This window comes from Hakea prostrata, chromosome 8 (assembly GCF_041222555.1).
Source record: "Hakea prostrata isolate BN-2017 chromosome 8, UWA_Hpros_2, whole genome shotgun sequence".
NCBI lineage: Eukaryota > Viridiplantae > Streptophyta > Magnoliopsida > Proteales > Proteaceae > Hakea > Hakea prostrata.
This window is the reverse complement of record NC_142607.1, coordinates 1,587,456-1,610,455: the sequence shown is the minus strand read 5'-3', so window position 1 is coordinate 1,610,455 and position 23,000 is coordinate 1,587,456. Positions and strand designations below refer to the sequence as shown.

General features: G+C 39.6%; 1 protein-coding gene across 1 annotated transcript in view; it reads right to left on the bottom strand.

Annotated features, from left to right (window-relative positions):
• Window positions 1-386: 386 nt before the first annotated feature.
• The window catches only part of LOC149006173 (forkhead-associated domain-containing protein / FHA domain-containing protein), a 67,349-nt gene continuing 44,735 nt past the window's right edge, over window positions 387-23,000 (bottom strand). Inside the window, exons 8-13 of the mRNA XM_089164525.1 lie at window positions 15,641-15,751; window positions 15,359-15,410; window positions 15,154-15,263; window positions 14,930-15,058; window positions 3,137-3,226; window positions 387-1,549 (exon numbers count right to left, since the gene is read on the bottom strand). Of these exons, the coding sequence (XP_089020651.1) occupies window positions 974-1,549; window positions 3,137-3,226; window positions 14,930-15,058; window positions 15,154-15,263; window positions 15,359-15,410; window positions 15,641-15,751 (1,068 nt within the window). The 3' untranslated portion in view covers window positions 387-973. The remainder of the gene's footprint in view (window positions 1,550-3,136; window positions 3,227-14,929; window positions 15,059-15,153; window positions 15,264-15,358; window positions 15,411-15,640; window positions 15,752-23,000) is intronic.

Here is a 23,000-nt window from a genome sequence, read left to right as displayed (position 1 = left end):
GTCGCCGTGACCACCACCAGCAGAGAGTGACTGTACGAAACACGATTTGGTCTCTCTTTCCTGTCTGGATTGGATAAGCTCCCTTGCAGATTGGTCTCTCTGATTTTTTTCCTTTCTTTTTTTACACCCGTCTGCCGTGAAATTTTGCCCTCCCAAAAAGGCACGACTCAAACTTCGTGCAGCTGCTTTCACAAAGGGAAGGAGAAAAAAAGGGTTTGTTTAAGCAATTGTGTCACCTGAGGAAACAGTAGGAGAATATGCAATGCGTGAGAACAGCCAAAGGCACTGCATCAAGTGGGCTGGACTGTGTCCCCTCTCTTCCAAGGAAAAACATCTTCTACTGTGAGAGAGCTGCTGTGCACATTTATGATAAATAATTGGCTGGCTGAGATTTGAAGATTGATTTCAAATTTATGAAGTTCAAAATAGCCCTCATCTAGATCCACAATCTGACTAGAAAAGGAGGAAGGGATGTATGTACAAGAGATTTAAAGAATGAATGTTGCCGTTGATGCACAAACATCAACTCCTTGGATTGCAGACTTTAGTAGAGCACACACAACTAGTACGTGGGATTTTGATGAGTCGTAATTCTTCAAAGCCGTTTACGCGCTTAATTCAATTTAAGAGTAACAAAACAAATTAAGGCTAGGAAAAACCACGTGAAGTTAGCTGAGACCATCGAAGACCTGATCTGGTCATCAACCAACTGGTATGAGTAACCATTAAGAAGGGAATGGAAGAGAGTTGGAGGTGGGGCGGATCCATATTATGATCACTTTTACCTTTGAAGGGGATTAGGGAAGGAGACGACGAATACATTATTACACAAAGGAGAAAAACATTACAGCGATGCTCCCTGAAAGGTAAACAAACCAGTCCAAATAAAGGAACTTGACGTCTAAACAAACCGCACTTCCATTTTATTTTCTTCAAATTTCTTTAAATTTCTCAATTATAAATGTTAACTGAATTAACTATCTAATGAATCCACTTGCCTCCAAAGAGTCTCCGCGTAAGTGTGCTCTTCCTCACTCTCCTCGTCAGCATAAGCTTTTGTGTCTACCATTGTTTCATCATCTTCTTCTTCTTCTTCTTCTTCTTCTTCTTCTTCCGGATACTCCTCATCTGTGGCTTCTTCCACCTGCTTCTCTTTCTCGACAAGTTGAAGTTGAAGTTGAAGTTCAATCAAGGCCTGCTTTAGGGCCTGTGATGTTGCTGGCCGGTCTGTGGGACCGTACTCTGGGGCAGGTACGACAAACGGCAGAGCTATGTCATCCAAATTCATACTCTTATCTGATGGGGGAACGGTGAAAATGATCCCTAGTTCATAGTTGCAGATGCGTAACTTGGAATGCTGGGAGGCAGCAGCAGCAGCAGCAGTGGTCCCCACAGCTCCATCTGCTTTCGGACGACGAGAAGAAGAAGAAGAAGAAGAATAGGATACTGGGCGTCCCCATGCAGCTGGGCTGAAATTATGTGATCCGCAATAGACCCACCCAAAAGAAGAAGATGAATCCGTTTTTGACGAGAAGCGTCTCCGTGCTACCTGTAAAGAATCTTACCAACAATGAGATATAGGCAATATTACAACACGCAGTTTCTTAGATACAGACCTAACATCCGATTGTTATCGATCACTGTGGTATCATGTTTTTACTTTCCTTTTCACCCACAACTTTTCATATACTTTTTCAGTTGTTAATGTTTAACTTCAAGTTGTGTCCCTCCATGTGTTGGGCAACCCTTGCTGTGTCACCCACCAATCATGTCAAAGTTACGTGCACTCCAGGATCATTCAAAATATCAATATCCAGTGCACAAAATAACTCTACTCCGTGTGCGTGAATTAGTTGCTTGGGATTCTGTACCTGGGTGTTGCGAGTCCCAGGGATTGACCCCAATTACCTAGAGAGAATCATACATTCGAACCTTAGCTTTTAGAGATTTACTTAAAGTTTAAATTTGGTTCAATATTGGTGCGTGAATGTTATTGAGAAATCAATGCATATAAATACAAGAATGGAAAACAAACTTTCTCCATAAGAAAAGAGACCTAACTAGATAGATGATTATAATAAGAGAATTACCTATAATGGAAGATTACAAAAAGAGATCTACTTAGAATAGAAGAAGAGTACAATAAGAGATAGCCTAGAATAGAAGATAATAGAAGATTACAATAATTAAACTACCAAAAATGCAAGATACACAATAATATCAGATAACGCTACCCTCAAATTGGAGCATAAAAGACGATGAATGCCCACCTTGGACCGAAGATGATAGGACTATGTATGACCAAGGGACGCGGTAAATGAATTAGGAAGCTGTTCAGATGAGGCAATCTTGGCTGGATTGAGGATAATGGATGACCCACGACCAAGGGACGTGGTAAGTAACTCAGGAAGTTGAAGTAAACGAGAAGGTTAACAATGCATAAATGTTTTGGTTTAGGGCTTAGGATTTTAGATATAGGCTTTGAGAGATTTAGAACAAGATTTAGTGTTCATGGTTTAGGTTTAGCATTTGGAGATGGATTTGGGTTTTTAGTTACGCCATAGAGAGTTTTTTTTTTTTTTTTGGGGGGGGGGGGGGGGGGGGGTTGTTTGGTCTAAGGTGTACTGATTTAGAATGAGGAATGAAGCTTAGGATTAAGCTTCAGACATGGGGAAGATGACGGTTTGATTTCTACAAAAAGAAGGTATCAAAGGTAAGTATGAAGGTGATGTTGGCTGCATTAGCGTAGAAGCTGAATATGAAGAAAATAAGGAGAAGAAAGGTTAGCAATTGCTAAAGTAGCAGCAGGGGATGGAAAATTGTTTTCCATGAGGAAGAACACATGTTACGTTTAGATTTGGCTGAATATTAAGGTGTGAATATTACTGAGAAATCAACGTATATAAAATACAAGAATGTGAGCTAAACTTTCTCCATAAGAAAATAGACATTAAATTAAATGAGAGAACTAACTAGCATAGAATAAGAGAACTAGCTACAATAAAATATTACAATATTACAATAAGAAATCTACCTAAATTAGAAGACTACAATTACTAAATTACCAAAAGTGCAAGATACACAATAATATTAGATAACAGTTTTAATATAGACAACAGAGCAGAGAGCAGTTCACCTTCACGTGCATTGGATATCCTACTCTATCCTTGGGATGAGGAACTGCATTGTGAAGTATGTTCACAGCTTTCAATCTCTGCCATGTTTTCTGTGTAAGACATAAGACAAAAGTAAAACATTAAGATGACTCTCATAACAGAAATGACAATGGTCATTGAAGAAAATGAATATAAGCATCAGCATTGCATATTGAAGAAACAGAAAACCAACATAATTCAATAAAACTGAGTGGGTAAAAAGAAGGTGAGCGGCAAGTCTTAGTGTTAACGATATATTGTGTTATTGCAAGTTTGCAACCTGCTGATCACAGGTTCAAAACTTAGAAACACCCTCTCTGGTGAACAGAGAATAAGGCTGAATAAGTTTGCTGCTCCTAGACGCTGTGTCTGTGGAGCCTCATGCACTAAGACACAAAGAAAAGGAAAAAAAGGTGAGGATATTTCTCTAGCCAGTTCAATAAGCAACAGCTACCATAATTACTCATTTTCTGGAAATTTCTCCCCTAATTTTTGAGCCGACTAACAAAAGAAAGAAGAGAGGTTTCCCTTTTTTCCCTTTTCTCCTTCTCCAATAATTCATTTTTCTCTTCCATTTCTCTGCAGCCAATCACAACCTCAAACATTATCAAGGAAATAAGTGCAAGAAAGAAACCTTGAGCCAAATGATTGGAATGAGAAGAATTGAGAAGTAGGAACTTAAAAAGGGAGCAGGCTTTTCAGATCCAGGATTTGTTTAAAAGGATGCAGTATATGATAAATGGGAAAATGTACCCAAGTTACTGGCTTGAGAATAATACCTGGATGGAACAGGGAAGCATCTTGACAGTTTACTGCTGCTCCGCTGCATCCCCATTGATCCACTGTGTTGGTCCCACTTTCCACGACACCCCGGCACTGAAATCCTGGCTGACATCTCCTCTACATCTACCTCCCCTTGCAACCCCTCATTTACCACACCTTGGAGCCCCTCCCACAGCCCCGTTGCACAACCCACCACCCCCTCCGTCACCGGGGGCATTTGCCTTCAAGGAGTACATTATTGACCTCAAGGGTGAGAAGGTTGTATCCTTCCCTTTTTCATCAGTTGTGACAAGTTTCCAATGCAAAGAAATATTTCAGTAGCCTACGTAACGAGTAATAATGTTTCAAAAGACTGCATCCCCCACTAAGACGCTACATATCTTAGATTTATATATGAAAAATATGGTGGAATCATACATATCCCCACTAAGACGCTATGAGGATTTCTGCCCAAACAGAATCAAATTCCTTCCTTAGGCCTCCTAAGAAGCCCATCAATGCAAGTTGTTGTTGCATGGTTTTTACATCAGAAGAAATGGATAAAATGGAGTTCCAATTCCGCATGCATCTTTTTGAAATTAGCAAAATGTTGGGTTAGGGGTCTACCTTTCCTATCTACTTGTAAAATTCCTATGACAACTCTTATATCTTGGACAAAATTAGTTTGATTAGAGAACACCATATTTAAATATTCTTATAGTTTGTTCTATATCTAAGTGCATTACAATGTCCACAATATGATCAGCCATTGAGTTGAATATTTTACATGCATCAAGAATGTCCCAAATGCTGGAATTTGAAGAAATTATTGCTCAGAAGGTATTATTTCATTCATGGGCCCCATTGGTGTATTTATAGTTACAATTTGAGTAAATCCCACTTTGACTAGGAAAAGAAATACAAAAGCAAGTAGATAAACTAATCTTAGACTTATTAAGAAACTAATTTAATACCAAACAGAAAATAGAAAATATAAGATAATAAGATATAATTAAAAAAACATGACTGTTGATGAAGCTCCGATGATGTCTGTTGACTCACCTTCCCCCTCTGCCCACCCTCTCAACCCACCGCCTCCATCTCCACCTCCACCTTCCCCTTCCTCCCAACCCACCCTTGCAACTTGGAAATCATTGTTCTCGTCCACCACCAACCCTTCCTCCATCGACTATAATCTTTCATTCATCTCACCCTCTTCTAACAACCCCACTCGCTTGGTCTAATGCCCTTCATCAGCAATTGAACCCGATATCCTTCGCTGGAATTTGGCTATCCTTGGCCAATTCCTCGACCCTTGTGTCCCCCTTGGTACTATTAAAACCTCTCTCTCTCTCTCCAAACAATGGAACGTTGTTGGGTCTATGGAAACCTTTGTCATCAATTCTAGTATCTTTCTGTTCAAATTTTCCTCCATTGAATGCAAGAACAAAGCTCTCGAGGGATCTCCCTGGTTTGTTGGAAAATGTATTGTAATTGACTGAACAAAACAAATCGAAATAGAATATTTATTGGAAATTGGAGAGGCATGTCATAAATGGGCAAAAGGGGAATCTTAGGAAAGAGATCTAAACACCTATCTTCACCAAATCTTGGGAGCCCTCCTTACCTCTCCATAGGGTCGACTTCAGCACCTTTCCCCTGTGGATTAATTACTTGGATTGCCTCTGGAATTCTAGAATCAAGAATGTCTCAGCTGCATTGCCTCTGGAATTCTAGAACCAAATCTTGGATTTGAAAACCTGCAAGTTGGAGTGCCTTTCCTATGCTCATATTTGTGTTCTGCCTCTAGCCCTCTTCCTCCATGCATCAACATCAAGGATGATTTTGGTTTGCTTTACAACCAAATAATCGTGTATGATTGGATCCTTGTTCGATGCTCTGTCTATTCCTCTTTTGGTCATGAAGAAGCTAACTGCTCCAAAGTGCCTATCAATCCTGCATCTATCGTAGGAATCATCTCAAAGAAGCCTATTTCTCTCCTTGCTGCTTGCCTGTTACCTCCAAAGCATATCTCGACGGAAATTGTTCCTATCGCTAATGGTCCGCCACTGCCTCCTAAAGATTGCATGCTGCTGGAAATTTTGACTTCTCCAATTTCCCTCATCAACAGACTGAACCTTGTGACAGAATCCATTGTCGTTGCCGCTGCAATTCCTCCGTCGGCCAAGCCTACCACTACAAAAACTTACTGGCGGAAAAGGAAATAAAAAGTCATGCTCCTCCTGCAAGTTTCCTGAATCTCTGGTTCCCGTTGATGACGCTGATGATGCTGCCATGTCCAAAAGCTCCGCCGTCATCACCCTTGTTGGTAAAAGCCTTGCTGCCCCTTGGTCGTAGAGTTCTACTGCAGGTCAGTCAAAGCTTGCTTTTGAGGTACTTTCCTCTTATCTTGCTAGCCCTTTTGAGATATCGATCTCTGACCCCTTGGAACCTTCCTCTTCCAGCTTTTCTCCTAACCTTCCCTCTGTTTCTAACCTCTCTCTACCTACCTGCTCGAAACAACTACCCTTATCCCCTTTACACCCTCTCTCCCCCAACTTTGAATACCATGAATATCCCTTTATGTGGACTGAAACCTTTGGTTGCTCTCACCAAGCCCATCATTAAACCCTTCCTTAGCCTCCCTTGGCCTCTTCTATCTTTGGGCCCAAACCGGTTAACCCAAGCCATCTAAACCCTCTCACCCCCTTTAACTCTTCAGCCAAACTTCCATGTGAGCCTATCCCCCAAAACCCAGCCCACCTAACCCAAACCCCACTCCTACCTATGAATTCCCAAACCAAACAGGTCCTGGCCCTTTGTTGCAATCTAACCACGGTCTTTCTATTGCCCATCTCACCCGCAGCCTCCTGAACCCCCTTAACCCTCCCTCACCTAACCCCCCCGATTCCCCTGTTTTGACTTTTACCACCCCTCTCCCTGAACCGTATCTCAATTTTAATCCCACCTCCCCTTGCTTTAGATCCCCCATTGATCCCAATATTTTTGAAACCCCCTCCCCATTATTTGCATTTAATTGATCCCAATATTTTTGAAACCCCCTCCCCCAATAGCTTTTTCACTGCCCACCCCCCCACAACCATTTTAAATGTCAAACATCCTCATCTAGGTTAGGGGGGACTCAATTCCCTGGCTAAATAAGCCGAAATCAAGCACATTCTCTGCGACTCGAAAGCCTCCTTTTGTGCTCTTCTTGAAACCCACGTTTATTATGACAATGCCCGTCTGATTGCCCTCTCCATAGCCCCCTCTTGGTCTTTTCTCTCTCCCCCAATGGCCGCATTTGGATTTTGTGGGACCCGGCAAATTTCAACCCTCCCTTCCTTTCTCCTCTCCTCAACTCATGCACTTCCACTTATCCTCTCCCTCAGCCCCCTCCTTCCTTTCTATTGTCTATGGCTTTAATCGTGCCCCGCTTTTGGATGATCTCCCCCCTCTCTCCCCCTCCTTGGTTGGGCATCCTTGAGGTATTGGAGGTGATTTTAATATCGTCCGTTTCTCGTATGAGCGACTTGGTGGTTTCCCGCCAAACCCAATGGCAATGGAATCCTTCAACTCCTGCATTGAGGAGGTGGGGCTCTTTCATCTTCGTTGGTTTGGCCACCGTCTCACTTGGCAAAGCCGAAGAAGTGGAGTTGACCACATTGCCTCCAAGCTTGATTGCTTCTTACATAATGAATCCTAGATTTCCCACTTCCCTACCTCCCATGCCCATTTCTCTCCCCCTCTCTCTCGAACCACTTCCTTTGCTGTCTTCACCTTCTAGATCTTCCTTCTTTTAGTCCCAAGCATAGTTGTCACGGCGGCGAGGCGATGCAAGGCGGTTTAGGCTAATTGAGGTGATGAGTCGACGAGGCGCCCTCCGAGGCGCTTTTGAGGCGGTTGAGGCGTTTAAAGTGAAATTTTTTGTGTACATCTCATTCACTCTAAATCTATCATATCTTATATAATAAAAAAACTAATATCAGACTACCTCAAGTCGTCCAACATACTACAAACCACACATAATGGGCCCTAAATAAAAAGTCACAAGAAAAAAGGAAGAGAAGAAGTTGCTTGTCACTGACAACTGCTTGCCGGAGTGTCACTGCGGGAATGGAAGAGAAGAAGAGAGGAAGAGAGAAAGAGATTAGGGATTAGAGTGAGAGTGAGAGTGTGAGACTTGAGTCAAGAACTTAATCTCTTTTAATTTTGTTTGTTTTTATTTTTATTTAACATTTGATCACATGTAGCGTCATTATACATATGCATATAGGTTCAAACAATAGATACTTTACAATCGGAATCTAATAAGTATTTCAATATATGCCTTCGATTAGGCATCTTTCTCGTGATTTAAAAAAGAAAGAAAAAAAAGTGGACGCCTTATTGCCTAAAAATAAGGCGACGCCAATTTGAAGCGCTCCGAAGGAGCCCAGACGCCGAGGCGACGATTAAGCGACGCCTAGGCGACGCCTTGACAACTATGGTCCCAAGCCTTTCAAATTGTTCGACATGTGGATTTCCAATCCCTCGTTTCTCCCAACCATCCAAAATGCTTGGATCCAGTTGGTCTGCTGCCACTCCCTTCCTCTTGTGGCCTTTGCCCAGAAGCTTAAGAATACAAAGATAGCCCTAAGCTCCTTGAATTCCTCTACTTTTGGCAACATTTCCTCTAGGGTCTCTCTTGCTGCTCAGATCCTTCTAGAGTCCAATATCTTCCTCAACCGTCTTTGGCTGAGGAAGAAAAGATTCTCTCTAAACCTCTCCACTCTTGCTTCCCAGGAGGAAAGTTTTCTTAGCCAGAAATCTAGTTCAAGTGGCTTGAGCTGGGGGATGCCAATACAACCTATTTCCACCGTAGTCTTAAAGCCCGTCTCAATTTCAATTCCTTTCCTCATCTTCTTACTAGTAGCGGTTGAATTTATAACCCTCCTAGCATTAAGACCAAAGTTGTCTCCTATTTCTCTAGCCTTCTCTCTCCTTCTCTCCCCCCTTCCATCCTTAAGAAATTCGTTGACCCTTCTTACCTGGCCCCTCTCTTCTCTATTCCTTCCCAGGAGGAAATCTTCTTTGCTATCCACTCTCACAAAGCTAATCATGCCCCTAGCCTTGATGGTTTCAGCATAGGTTTCTTCCTTACTGCTTGGGACTTCCTTGAGAGTGAGCTTGTTCATGCTATTCGTAGCTTCTTCCTCAATCCCTCCCAGCTTTCCTCCATCAACCAAACCTTTTTCTATCTCATCCCAAAAAAGCCAGGTGCCTCCTCTCTCTGGCTTTTGACCGATCTCCCTCCGCAATCTCCTCTACAAATTCATCTTCAAAATTCTTGCTAATCGTTTTAAGTTGGTTTTGCCCTCCCTTGTGAGTCCAAACCAGTCTACCTTCATCTTTGGCTATAGCATCTCTGATAATATCCTTCTTTGTGCGGAAATTGTCAAAGGTTTTGATAGATCCTCAAACTCTTCGGCCGCCCTCCTGAAGGTTGATCTCCTCAAAACCTTTGATTTCATCCGGTGGAATTTTATTAGTGAAGTCCTCTCTCGTATGGGCTTCCCCCTTCCTTTGTCCATTGGATTGAAAAATATCGCTCTTCCCCCCCCCCCACTTCACCAATATCACCAATGGCTCCTTGGCTGGTTACTTGTCTTCCAAAGTTGCTATCTGCCAAGGTTGCCCTCTCTCCCCATATCTCTTTACCTTGGCCCTGGAATCCTTTCTCATATCCTCCAATCCAAAATTAACCAACTCCTCATTTCCCCTTTACTCAAATATAAATCTCTCAAGCTAACCCATCTTGCTTTTGCGGATGACCTCATGATTTTCTCCAAAGTTGATCACGAATCTATCTCCTCCATCCTTTCTGCTCTTTCCTATTTTAAATCCCTCTCCGGCCTTCGAGTGAATTTGGAGAAATCCACCATCTTCCTTTTGGGCATCTCTGACTCGACTCACACCTCTCTCTTGCATCTTACTAGGTTTAAGCTTGGGTCCTTCCCTGTGACCTATCTTGGTCTCCCTCTTATCCTTAGTGGACCACCCGCCACCATTGTGCCCCCATGCTAGACCACATTTGGAAAAAGCTCCAATTTTGGAAAGGTAGGCTTCTCTCATTTGTTGTAGAGTGGTGCTCATCCGATCAGTTCTCCAATCCTCATACCTTTATTGGTGTGACATCTTTTTCCTTCCTAAAGCTACGATCCATGCTATGGAATCTCTATTCTGTGCATTCCTTTGAAAGGCCAAGAATCCTCCTGGTTCCTTCACCCCATCAGTTGGGCTGCTATCTGTCGCCCTAAATCTGAAGGTGGTCTTGGTATCTGCCACATTCTTGATGTTAACTTGGCTTGTCTTCTCAAGCTTATTTGGAAAATTGCTTCCAAGCATGATTCCATCTGGGTCTCATGGGTTTACTCCTATCTTTTAAATTGGATTCCATTTGGACTGTCCCGATCCTCTCCACCTTTTCCCGAATTTGGAGTAAACTCCTTATTCTTCGTCCTTATGCCCTTTTTGCTTTCTCTATCCAAATCTCTGTTGGATCCTCTACATCCTTTTGGCTTGATCTATGGCATTCGATGGGTATTCTGTTCACTCTCTTTGTCCCCGCACTGTCTATGACACCCGTATCCCTAAAGCTATTTCCCTCTCATCCTTCATCTCTAATGGTTCATGGACCCCCTCCCCCCACCCCAATCTCACACAAATTTGGAACTCCGTCCCCCCCCCCTCTCCTTTTGACATATCCATTTGGCTTCCTTCCCACACTAAATCCTTCATTACCACTTCCGCTTGGAACCTCCTCAGAGCCCCTTCCCCCTTGTTCCTTGGGCCCCTCTTGTTTGGTTCAAAAGCCATATCCCCCACCATTCTCTTACCCTCTGGAGAGCTCTTGACCTTGCCCTTCCCACCCAAGCATTCCCTATTAGCCGCCATATCCTTGTTGACCCCAACTGTATCCTATGTTGGAATGGCCCTGAGGACCTTGACCACCTTTTCTTCACCTGCCCCTTTTCCCGCTCCTTATGGATGCCATTGCATCTATTTGGCCAAGATTGAGACTCTCCCTTGGTTTGGTCGTGATTGGAATTGGATCCTAAGAAGCTTTTCTGGCTCCTCGATTTGTGACTAAGTAGGTAAGCTTGTCTTTGCCGCTACCATTCATCACCTGTGGTGGGAGCGTAACATGATGAGATGGAGTTCCAAATCCCGATCCCAAGATGGGATTTGGAAAGCCATCCATTTTGATGTTTCTTCTAAATTGCTCTCCTCTCCCTGTCCCCTTGTGCTTGACTCTCCAAGGAATAGGTTAATTGTTAGTTCCTGGAATCTCACTTTCCTTTTTCAGACCAACTTTTGAAGGGCTGTGGCTCCCCCTATTCTCTTTGTATTTCCTTTTGATGTTTTAATATGATTCTTTGTTCACAAAAAATAAAATAAAATAATAATAATAATAATTGAAAAAAAAAAATAAAGGATTTAAAGGGAAATTCTCTTCCAATTAGGAAACCTTAGTCATACTTCCAACACTCCCCCTCAAGTTAAGGCATGGATATCACACATGCTCAACTTGGTCAAAATAGCATGTAGATGTCCAGGAAAATATTTGCAACTTGACCTTCGTACTTTACAAATTAATGACCGCTTTCCAAATTTTCCTTGATAAAATGTTTCTCAATTTCACTTCCTTTGTCCTCATCTTAACTCCAACTTCAGGTCTCCAAAGAAGAACATCCAAGGAAAAAGGTAAAGTCTTTAGATATCGAGAAGACCAATTTCTGCGCAAATCTGAGGAGACATGTATTTTATGGGATAACAATTGCTAAGGTATAACAAGAAAAATGGAACATCTGCAGCAATGTTAGATCTCAAAAGGGAAAATTTGCCAAGGTAAGGGACAATCTCCAAAGGTAATAAAGATCAAGTTCTGCACAAGTCAAACGCCAAATTTACATCAAGGTTAGACCTCCAAAGTGGAAGATTGTCAAGGTAAGGGGTAACTCTCTAAGGGTAATAAAGATCACGTTTTATGCAGATCAAAAAAGTTAGATCTCCAAAGTGGAAGATTGCCAAGGTAAGGGGCAGATCTTCAAAGGTAACAGAGACCAAGTTCTGCAAGTCTGAAGAATGGCATTCTAACAAGAAGAAAACTGATTGGATCTAATCCAAATGAAACGGAAGCATAGTAAAACAAATGTAGGAAAAAAGAACAAAATTTGAAAGTTCATGGGAACCCTAGTTCATCTTCTTTATTGAACCAGGGTCTAATTCTTTAAACTAGGAACTTAAAGGACTCTCAAAACAACAATCTCAAGAGGGCTCTGATACCATGTTGGAATTTGAAGAAATTATTGTTAAGAAGGTATTATTTCATTCATAAGCCCCAGTGGGGTATTTATAGTCACAATCTGAGTAAATCTCACTTTGGCTAGGGAAAGAAATACAAAAATAAATAGATAAACTAATCTTAGACTTATTAAGAAACTAATCTAATACCAAATAGAAAATAGAAAATATAAGATAATAAAATATAATTAAAATAGTGGATTTAAAGGGAAAATCTATTCCCATTAGGAAACCTTAGTCATACTTCCAACACCAATTCACACCATCCTTGGTGGCAGCTCATGTTGGGTGGTCTTGCTGCTCATGAGTACAAATCTAACTATAGTCTTCCATTGGAGAAAATTAGAGGCTCCCTTAACTTCTTTTCAGTCAAATGGTAGGAGGATGAGGCTAAAACTTCAGTCATGGTAGTTTTAGTCAAACAGTAATCTTCTATTGGTGAAAATTGGAGGCTCCCTTTCTTCAAAAATCTCAACAAAATGGGGCTATAATTTGACAAGCCAGGTACTAAAAGGACTGCCTCTGACAAATTTCACTTATCCAAACAAACATCATTAACCAATACCCTGTCAAGTTTTTGAACATATTCTACTACTTCCCTCTCTGATTGTTTTGCAGGTAAACAGTTCTCTCTCCACTTCAAGTCAGATAGACCCACATCAAAGATACACTCATTAAAGTCATCCATGGCTGCTGCACGACCTTGCTCCCCTTCTCTTTTCTCATAATAATGGCATACAACATTAAAGTCCCCCAGTACAATCCAAGGATCTCTGAAACTCTCAACTAACTGAATCAGCTTCCTCCACAAACAAACATTCCTTCTTGTGCGTTGAGACCATAAATGTATTGCAAACAAGCCCAACTGAAGTCCCAGTTATTCTTACTCAAAAGTGAATGAACTGAAGATTCTCCTTCAATACCTCAACTGTTATTTATAGCCTTTGGATCCTAACATACAGGGTTCCTAATAGGCAAGCTTGCAGTGCCATTTTTTTTCTCAGTTTTCTTCCCTTGAGGATAAATTCTGTCATTTCATATAAGATAATGGTTAGTCACTTGAAGTTATTTGAAAATCCCTATTGCCTTTGCATTAAAGAGCTCTTGGGGATAAAAAGGGGCAACCAAAAGGTCACAAATTTTTTAATACATCACTTTCATATATATAAGGAGGTTTCTCTGAGGAAGCTACATAAAGGAAAGGACTAATATGTTTGGCAAAAATATGGTTACCATACATTAAAAATACTATATATATATTTTTTTTCTTTCCAAAAAATGTTCATACATTTTGGAAGACGAATTTGTTATTCTACTCCAGTGTATATTCGCATCTAATATTTTGGCGGCAATTATATTATTTATTAGTTATCCTACTAAGTTAATTTGGCTTAAAATTAAGCTATAATAGTGATAGTTGCATATTGATGTTTTCAATTCAAAATTTTTTTTGGTGTTATATTTATTTAAAATTTTAATAAATTGATAAGTTTTCAACTCAATAGTTACATATACCATTTGGTTTTCTTCTTTCACCCCATATTTAAGTTGGTTGGTAAGAAAATTCTCTTTCACATAGAATGCTCATGGAAACTCTTCAACAGTGAGAAATCTTCTCTTACAATTTTATCTTCATTTGATTCTTCTATTTCTTATAATAATATATTAATTAATTAAAGTTTATATTTTATATATTAAGAAGGGGAAAAGTTGAAATGTTATATATAGAATTGTAATAATTATTCAAGGGCATTTAAGGAAATGAAAAAGTAACCATGACTCTTCAGTTCATATATATATATATATATATATATATATAATTGCACATTGCATATGTTTTTCAGGTTATGTGCTCCTATTTTCAAGGGTTTAAAAGGGGGTTTTATTATAATAACAATCCTTCATTTTATTGATTAACACTGATATTTCAATTTTTTCTCTTTTTTGATTACCGGTAGTTCTTTCATAGCAAATGACGAATCCAAATGATTAAAAGATGGGAGAGGAAAGAGATTGTAATGGATTAATTGATTTGTACTTTCAAATAATAAAAATTGGTAAAGTAAAATTAGTGTTTATAAAAAAAAGTGAGATGCTATCAAGTTTTGGGAGATGGGATTGCCTGGTTCTCAATGCCTTACAACTTAAAGTTTAAATTAACTGAAGGAGAGTTTCAATTTATAATAATTACCTGTAAAATGACAAATTACAGTTTTGGGCATCCTTGTTAAATGATTAAAGATAATTATTTAAAGGTCTAACAGCTTGAAAAGGCAAGGGTTCTTTTAGGTAAGGGAAATGTAGCCATGTTTTTGGAGTTCATGCTTTTATATACATAATATATATATATGGTTATGGGGTCTGTACACATGCATAAGTGGCCAGATTAGCATTGGATCTAGTTCCCCAAGTCTACACCAGACCTCAATCCAACTTTGGGTGTCGCGTCCCAGCCCCAAAGTAAGTACACAATCATAATTTCAGAAGGAATAATTCAGGATTGGTTCAGATAAAGGTGAAAGTGACTTTCACACTTCCAGTGGTAGGGAAAGGTGAAACTTGCAACAGCATTTAGCAATCAACTAACTGGCAGTCAAAATCAACTAATCTTAACCTGAACATTCAATGACAATATCTGCAAATCAGGAACATCGTTGAGATGATACCTCCGAGAGGCAAAGAATACGTCTAGAAGACCATATTCCAGAAAACGAGTCTTTCACACTTTCAATGGTAGGGAAGATGATCTTCATAGATGGACTTTTTATTTCTTGACTTGCATTCCAGCGACCCCACTGTCAAAATTCTTAACTAAATCCATAAATTTGAAAAATATGTCCAAACTTACATGCATGGACAACAATTCACTGGGTATTAGAAGGATTATTACCTCTGGGTCTGACTCCTCAGAGTCTGAGAATTGAGAGAACTTCTTTCCAGCAGCTGCTGAAAATGCAGCTAAAAAGTTTGCATTGACTGATGTTCCAATTGAAGATGAACCTTTGCAACAACAAAAGAAGGAAAAAAGAATCAGAATCACCACTGATGTTTTGTAATTCCCTTTTTGTAGCATATCATATTACTAGAACTCTCACCATAAACGAAATCAGTTTCCAGAGATTCAGGCCACTTGTACCGGCCCAACACCTTGTAGAGGAAAACAAGTAATTAAAAAAATATCAGTGTTATGTTCTAAAACAAGTTAAGGACAATCATTAAGAAGAACACCCGAACTTCTGAATCATGTCACAGGCACAAAATCTGTCTGTATAGGTCGACAGTGTGGCTGCAAAAAGGAGACGCATCCACAGGACAAAAGGAAATTATCCGAGAGCTGCAGGGGGAAAAAAAAATCTAGTCAGCTCAATCACAATTACCTCTTGTAAGCGCCATAGGCCTACACACCTATGCATAGATGCAATGAGTGAACAAATTGCAGGAACATGTTCAGCTTGCAGAATCCTTGATATATCAGCAAACTTTGGCCCCTACACAGCAGCTTTGACATCAGAGAAGAGAAAGCTGAATATTTGACCAGATCACCGGTCCGCAAACCTAGCCTAGCAGAAACAAATATGTTATTGCAGGAAATGGAGGAAGAAATTTTGGTTTGACAGCATCATTTGCGAGTCTTTTATTTACAAAAAACATTGTCTCAAGATAGCCACCAATTTCATTTCAACCTGTAGCTGCAAGTAGATGGATCTGAAGCAGAAAATGGCTAATAAAGTTTGCAGACCAAGAAAACATCTATGCCTTTACTTCCTATACTTTTCCCTACCAAGATTTTTACTTCTATGGAAACTCGCATGGTCTGGATTAAGGTCCCATGTTGGGGGGGGGGGGGGGTACAAGTAGCCACGCTTAACCAGTGATTTCAATCTATTTCCTGTGACATTGGAAGGTTCACCTAAGCAGCCAGATTTCAGAAGACATAAGGTCATTCAAGCTTATCACCCCTCCACCAAAAAAGTATCAAAACTCATTCATACATAAATAAATTCATGGGAATGTGGTGATAGCGAGATGCAAAACCCCTGCTTGGGTTCGCTACTGGACCAATAGACAAATAGAATACTTAACTAAATAATATAATGGGAAAACAGTGAATATTCCTTGGTTAAAAGGCAGAGGCACAATCAACCAAATAACCAGATTTTCCAAGAGTTTGATTGCTAGGAAAAACGGAAGTGGGCAGAAAAGGGTTAACAATCATTGACCAGAGCTAAACTTGCATTAACACAAAAATAAGGATTTTGATGAAGTAAAAACCAGGAAACCAGTCCCCCTAAGAGAAAAGAGACAAGGCAAAGCAAGACGAGAGAAAATGAGAACCGTAGAGCTTATGATAAGATTCAGAATAGCCTACCATGTACTTAGGTCCACATACTCATCAAATAATTATAACTAAACCTAACTATCAACGAACTCCCTACCCAATCCTTCCTTGTTGGCTACCATATCCCAGTTAACCCAAGCTGTATCCTTTGTTGGAATGGTTTGGAGGACCTTAATCACCTTTTCTTTTCTTGCCCTTTTTCCAGATCTATCTTGGAAAAAGCCCTATCCTATATTTGGCTCCGTTTGAGGCGATCTTTTGGTTTTGCTAGTGAGTGGTCTTGGATTTTGAGAAACTTCCCAAGTTCTTTTATTTGCGATCGGGTGGGTAACTATTGTTTTGTGCCGCTGTCCATAATCTTTGGTGGGAACGCAATCTTCGGAGATGGACTTCCAAATCTCAATCAAAATATATGATTTGGAATGCCATCTATTTTGATGTTTCTACTAGACTTGTAACTACTCCCAATCCCCTGATCGATGATACCCATCTCCTGGGGCCTTAACCTTTCTTTTAAGTCTTCTTCCTAAAGACCGTTCTTGTTTTTTCCTTTTTCGTTAATATATTATTTATTCATTAAAAAAAAAAAAACAAGTATAAAGGGAAAAACAAAGAGAAGAAAAAAGAAATAAAGAAAATCTTCACAAATATTATCAACAAAGGGAGGGATGAAGTCATCTTCAACCTTCCGCCAACAGAATCGGAGGCAGGAAAACTGGATCCAATAAGATTTCTTCCTCCCTACAGGTCCATCAATGTGGGTGGGATTATTTACTTACATATTCCACATATATCTCATAATTCAGCAACACAAGAGCTTATACAAAGAAGTACTTGGTAGGTTTGAGGACTGGCACATCAACCCCAAATTAGTTTTGATGATAACAAACATAAGGCTCTAATGTCTTGTTTTAGATGTGTCTAATTAGATCAAGCCTAATGAATTAAGTCAATATAAACGAACCAAGGCAAGGATGATTAAGACACAAATGAGTGAAATCAAGACATAAATGAAGACCAAACCCAAGACTCAACAATGAGTTGGAGTATGAGGACTTGATGCTTGAAGATCATGTGAAGAATTGAAGAACCAAGAAGAAGGAATAATCTAGATCAAGAGAATTGAGTGCACTTAGGACACCACATACACATGTATAATTGCACTCACTCATTCATCATGCTCATCATATCACTAGACTGACCTAGGGCATGTTAGTAGAGCCAATTTAGAGATATGGTTGGTTAGGAGGACCAAAAACCCATGGAAAAACCAGGTTTAAACTTGTTGTCCAAAACGGCAAGTCGTTTGAGCCCAAAAGGCTCGCCTATAAGCAATACGAAATCTCAAAGACAAAATGGACTGGGTCCAACGGTACAAAATGGCATGCCGTTTTGTTCCAACAGTAACATTCTAATAGCTATATTTCATAAGACATAAAGGGCAACCCATTTCAGCAAAAATGTAACTATTATAGATCAGTTGGAACACAAACCTTGGATATAACCCCTCACTTTGAGAGTTAAAACCAAACGTTTGGCCTACATTGTACATCAATACAAGTGATAAAAAAGCTCTAAATTCTCAGTTGCAAGTACATTCAAGCCTCTCACCCCTTGTGCACAATTTGAAGAATTCTTATAAGGAATCAAGCCTATCAACATTGACTAAGGCTAAGGTGATCGGAGGCTCGTTGGGATCTCAAGCAAACCCAAACTGATGCAAGCATTTCATTTTTGCATTCATCTCCACATTGCATCACATATATCACTCAAGGGGTAAAGTGTCACACCCGTTGATAGGTAATATCTATCCATGTATTTATTTTTAATTCTAGTTCTAGGTTGAAATAGAATTTAAAAGGAGACTCTTGCATGGCAACAAAGATTAGTGAGGGTTTGATTCTCTACCAACTGTATTGAAAGAAACTGACTAGTGGAATACTCTTTTAGGGCCAAGAGAGCAGTGGATGTAGACTTGCAAAGTTGAACCACTATAAAATTCTTGTGCTGATGTTTATTGCAAACTCCCAAGTTTAATTCCATTTGCTATTTTAAATGTGAATTTGAAATAAACCGAAAATTTTGCCTATCCACTAGTAGTAAACTATTCACCCTCCCTCTCTAGGTTACATTTACAATTAGTTACTAAGAATTTACGTTGCTCTTTCAATTAGAATTAGTCCATTCCAAGTGTCAATAGGACTTCAGTTCATGAGGCTGTTTAGCCCCATCTTGGGAGGGATAAAAGCTGGTTAATTTGAATTTTGTATTGTGCAATTGCATTGCTGCCACTTTCTTCTCTATTAGAGAGTGTTGTCAAGTGTTTAAAGTTTAGACAGCTTTCGTGCTTGGTGTTGGAACTCTAATTGCTCGTGGTGATTCAATGTCTAGGAGGAGCCAATGCAGAGCCTGAAAGGCCATAAACTCACACCTAGATTTCTCTACTAAACTGCAATATTCAATTTCATAATCAAACTGAAAAGTCCTCATACAGTTACATAATAAATAGGCAATAAGCCTTGTCTCAAAAAATAGAAAGCTAACTAGAATAGTAAAAACTGAAATAAGAAACTAACCAATAGCACCTATATTCAAAATAAGAAACTAGCTAAGGAAACCATACGTAAACTACCCCTTATAAAGTAACTAAATATTACTAAACCCAGCCTTTTCTAGACCAGAATCTGGTTAAGGCTTAGCCCTTGGTGTGGGTTTTCTTAGTGGATCATGCCAGCCCAGCCACACCAAGGCTACAGCATTAGGAGCTTCGGTGCTACATGTTTAAAGTCCTAGTTCCTTCCTTGGGCTGTGGAATCAGTCAACTGTAGAGACCTGCCTACAAGGCATGGTACAAAATCTCGGTCTTGAGGCTAATCTCAGACAGCCAGAAAGACTGCAAGATCTCGACTGAGATCAGGTAAAAAAGGGCCAACTCGATTTAACTCGAGGGCCCATTTCGGGGGGTTCTAGGGGTCAAGTCGGACTGAAACTTGTGGTATTTAGCCTATTTAAGGCCTTCTAAACACATTGGTGGCTATAGATTTGTGAGAAAACAAGTGCATGTATGAATTCCAATTCGACTCAACTTTCAAACCAAAATGCTGAAGGAATGAACATGCAGTCTAATAAAATATAAAATCCAGAACCATTAATTAATATAAATGAAAACATAAAGGTTTAAAGAGATAACATGTATCAAACGACTTAAACTGTTCACAATTCCATCCAAAACAATAGTTTAGTACTAAGTGAAACATTGCAACATCATGACTTATGTGGGTAGAGTACAAGTATCATGACAACAACAGTGAAATGAAATAAATGAGACAATAACTATGTGAGTAACTAAGCAGCTCCTCCACCAGCCCCAGGTCCTCTACGTCATTCACCTAACTCAACCAGGTTGTCAAGAATAGCATCACTCACATGAGGACAGGCAACATGGCACTTAGGCGTATTAGCATAACAACCAACCAAGGGGTCTACAGTCTATTGAACCTCAGTTTCTCAGATGAGGACCTTACTACAGCCGTTGCATGTTATCCTCTGCCTTCTTGGATCCATGGGGTCTCCATGTTGCCAAGCAATATCACCATCTGGTATTGATTAGCAACCTATAAACTGAATTAAAAATCATCATATTCAATGCTAAAGTGAAACAATTAAAATACTTGTACAATTGCAATATCTTAATTAAATAGTTAAAGTGACAAAGTGAGTGTTGTGTGCAAAGTTCAAACTTGTAACTGACTAATTGGTGAGTATCACTAAACTTGGTCCCACATCATATTCTAAGTGTAGTGCACATAGCCTTCTCAAGTCAACGAGCTATTGTAATACCTCCCGTGTCTGTCTACATGCCTCACAGATCTGTCATAGTCTAAAAACTAGAGGAAAAACAACGTCAGGTAACCTTCAATGCTAATGTGAAGCCAAAGTCCTTTGGTTGCTAAGAGGTGGCAACAACCCACCTTCACTCCCATAAATAAACTCTCTAGAGCTAGGGTCTTGAGGAATATGATGTCCTCCATACAAAGAGTAGACATTGCAATGAGAACCAATGGTGTGATAGGTGTATGCGTACTTCGAGGATTGCCAGGCTGATGGTAACTACCAATACCATGGTATGAGAACTCGCAAGATCTCAGCATATCTTGATTTTTAGTGTAGGCGAGACAAGATGGCCAGCGAGTCAAAAGAGTTACCATATCTCGCCACGAGATCTCGACCCTATATGTCGTGAGATGGCGAGATGGCTTCCTATTTGGTTCAACCAGCCAATTCAAGGGCTTTCAAAAGCCCCAATCTCGTACGAGAGAGGCAAGATTTGCCTCTCTATCTCTCTCTCTCGCTGCTATCTCACTGAAAACTTGAGTTTTGGCCGGATTTCATCTTCTAACCACCTTTAGCACATCTACAGCTTCAAATTAGTAACATTCAAGCTCATTTCAGCTTCATCTGCAACAAAGGTAAGATTCTTGCCCAAAATTTGAAATTTCAAATACCATGATGTACAATAGGTGTTTGCATGTTATGTAAATATATGTTGATCTACTAGTGCAGATCTACAATTTCACAGGAAAAAAAAATCTTCTGCTATTAATTTTAAATTTTTGTATTTAAAAAATATAATTTCTAAAAAAATTGAAATTAAAAAATATGGAAAAATACCTATGATATGAGTGTGATTCTAACTTATGTTGGACTACATTGAGAGGGCTCCAACCCCATCTAGTCATATTTTGATTTTCATGCTTGCTATATTTCTTGTTTTCATATGTAAATAATTATTAAATAAAATAATTATGAAAAATAATATTTTATTGAAAAATTATCTTCCTTTTTTATGCTTATATTATTTAGTTTATTTTAAAAATACAAACATGTTTGTTAAAACATTGCATTTATATTATCTTAGAACAAATTGTGTGTTTTGTTGTTTTATAAATTGTTTTTAGATATTTTTTATTATGAAAAATTATTCTAATGACTACATGGGAACATACATGTATGTATTTGAGTGGTGTAGCTTAAATGGAAAGTAATGGGAGAGGCACTAGCAGTGGGGCCTAGGACATTACTTGGGAAAATAGGGAAGAAAAAATCTTGATGCAAGTATTGCCTTGAGAACTTAAATTATGGCGTTTCAACCAGATTGAAGCAACACTTGACTAGTAGCTACAAAGATGTTACCAAATGTGCCAAGGTTCCATATGAAGTGCAACAAGCAATTGTAGCAAGTTTAATAAGAGAGAAACAAAGAAATGATGGGCGAGCATCAAAGCAAAGGAAATTTGAGGATGCAGTGCCACAAAGACCTTTTGTCAATGTTGACGAGGAGAGGAGGACTATGGGTATTGAGTCATAGGCCGAATGGAGCCATTGAAGGCTGTAATTGAAGCTAGTAGACAATCGTTACATTTTGACAATGTGGGGCAATATGAACAAACAAGAGTAGGTGGTTTGGTGTCAGGGTCACCCATGCCACCTAGACATAGTTTTTAGGGAAGTGGAGGAAGTGAGAGGATTCAGAGGAGGAGGAAGATTGCACATTGGAATGCCACATTTGAAAAAGACCCCACCCTCCTTCAAGCATCAAGACACCTTTCAAAGAAGCATCCCATATAAGTTTGTTAGAGGCAAAGAAAGTAATAGAGAGGAATGATCTACAACAACATTGCAGCCAATGCAGCCAACACACAATACTACTAGGGCACGATCAATGCAATTGCTAGGGCAAGTGTAGGGGTTAAAGGCCCAACAGCCTGGGAAGTAATGCATAAATATTTACCAAAGATGAAGAACAAGCTGAAGGAATACAATGGTTCATTAAAGGAACAATGGCAACCATGGTGTTATTGTGATGGCTGATGGATGGATTGTCTAGTAGGTGGTAAGGCCAACCAATGTTTTCCAGTTGTCATGAATAAATATGCTAACTTCAAGAAAGCTGGTGAAATGTAGATGAAAGAAAAGAAGCAAGATCAACTTCTTTTGGACACCATGTGCAGCACACTCAATTGATCTCATGTTAAAGGATTTAGGGAAGAGGAAGTCAATCGGTGGAGTGGTTGAGAGAGCAAGAAGGGTCAGTAATTCTATTTATAACCATGGTTATGTGCTAAAGATGATGAGGAACCACTATAAAGGTGATTTGGTTAGACCTAGATTGACCAGATTCACCACCAACTATGTGGCTTTGAAAAGCTTCCAGAATAAAATGGTGGGTCTTCAGCACATGTTTGTAAGTGAGGAGTGGTTTAGTTGGCCTGGACCTAGCCATCCTAATGTAGTAGTCCTTCTAGAAGGAGCTAAATAAAACAGTGGGCATTTTAGAGCTTATTGTGTCTATTTTGAGGATGGTAGATGCGGAGAAGAACTCCACATTGCTCAACTGC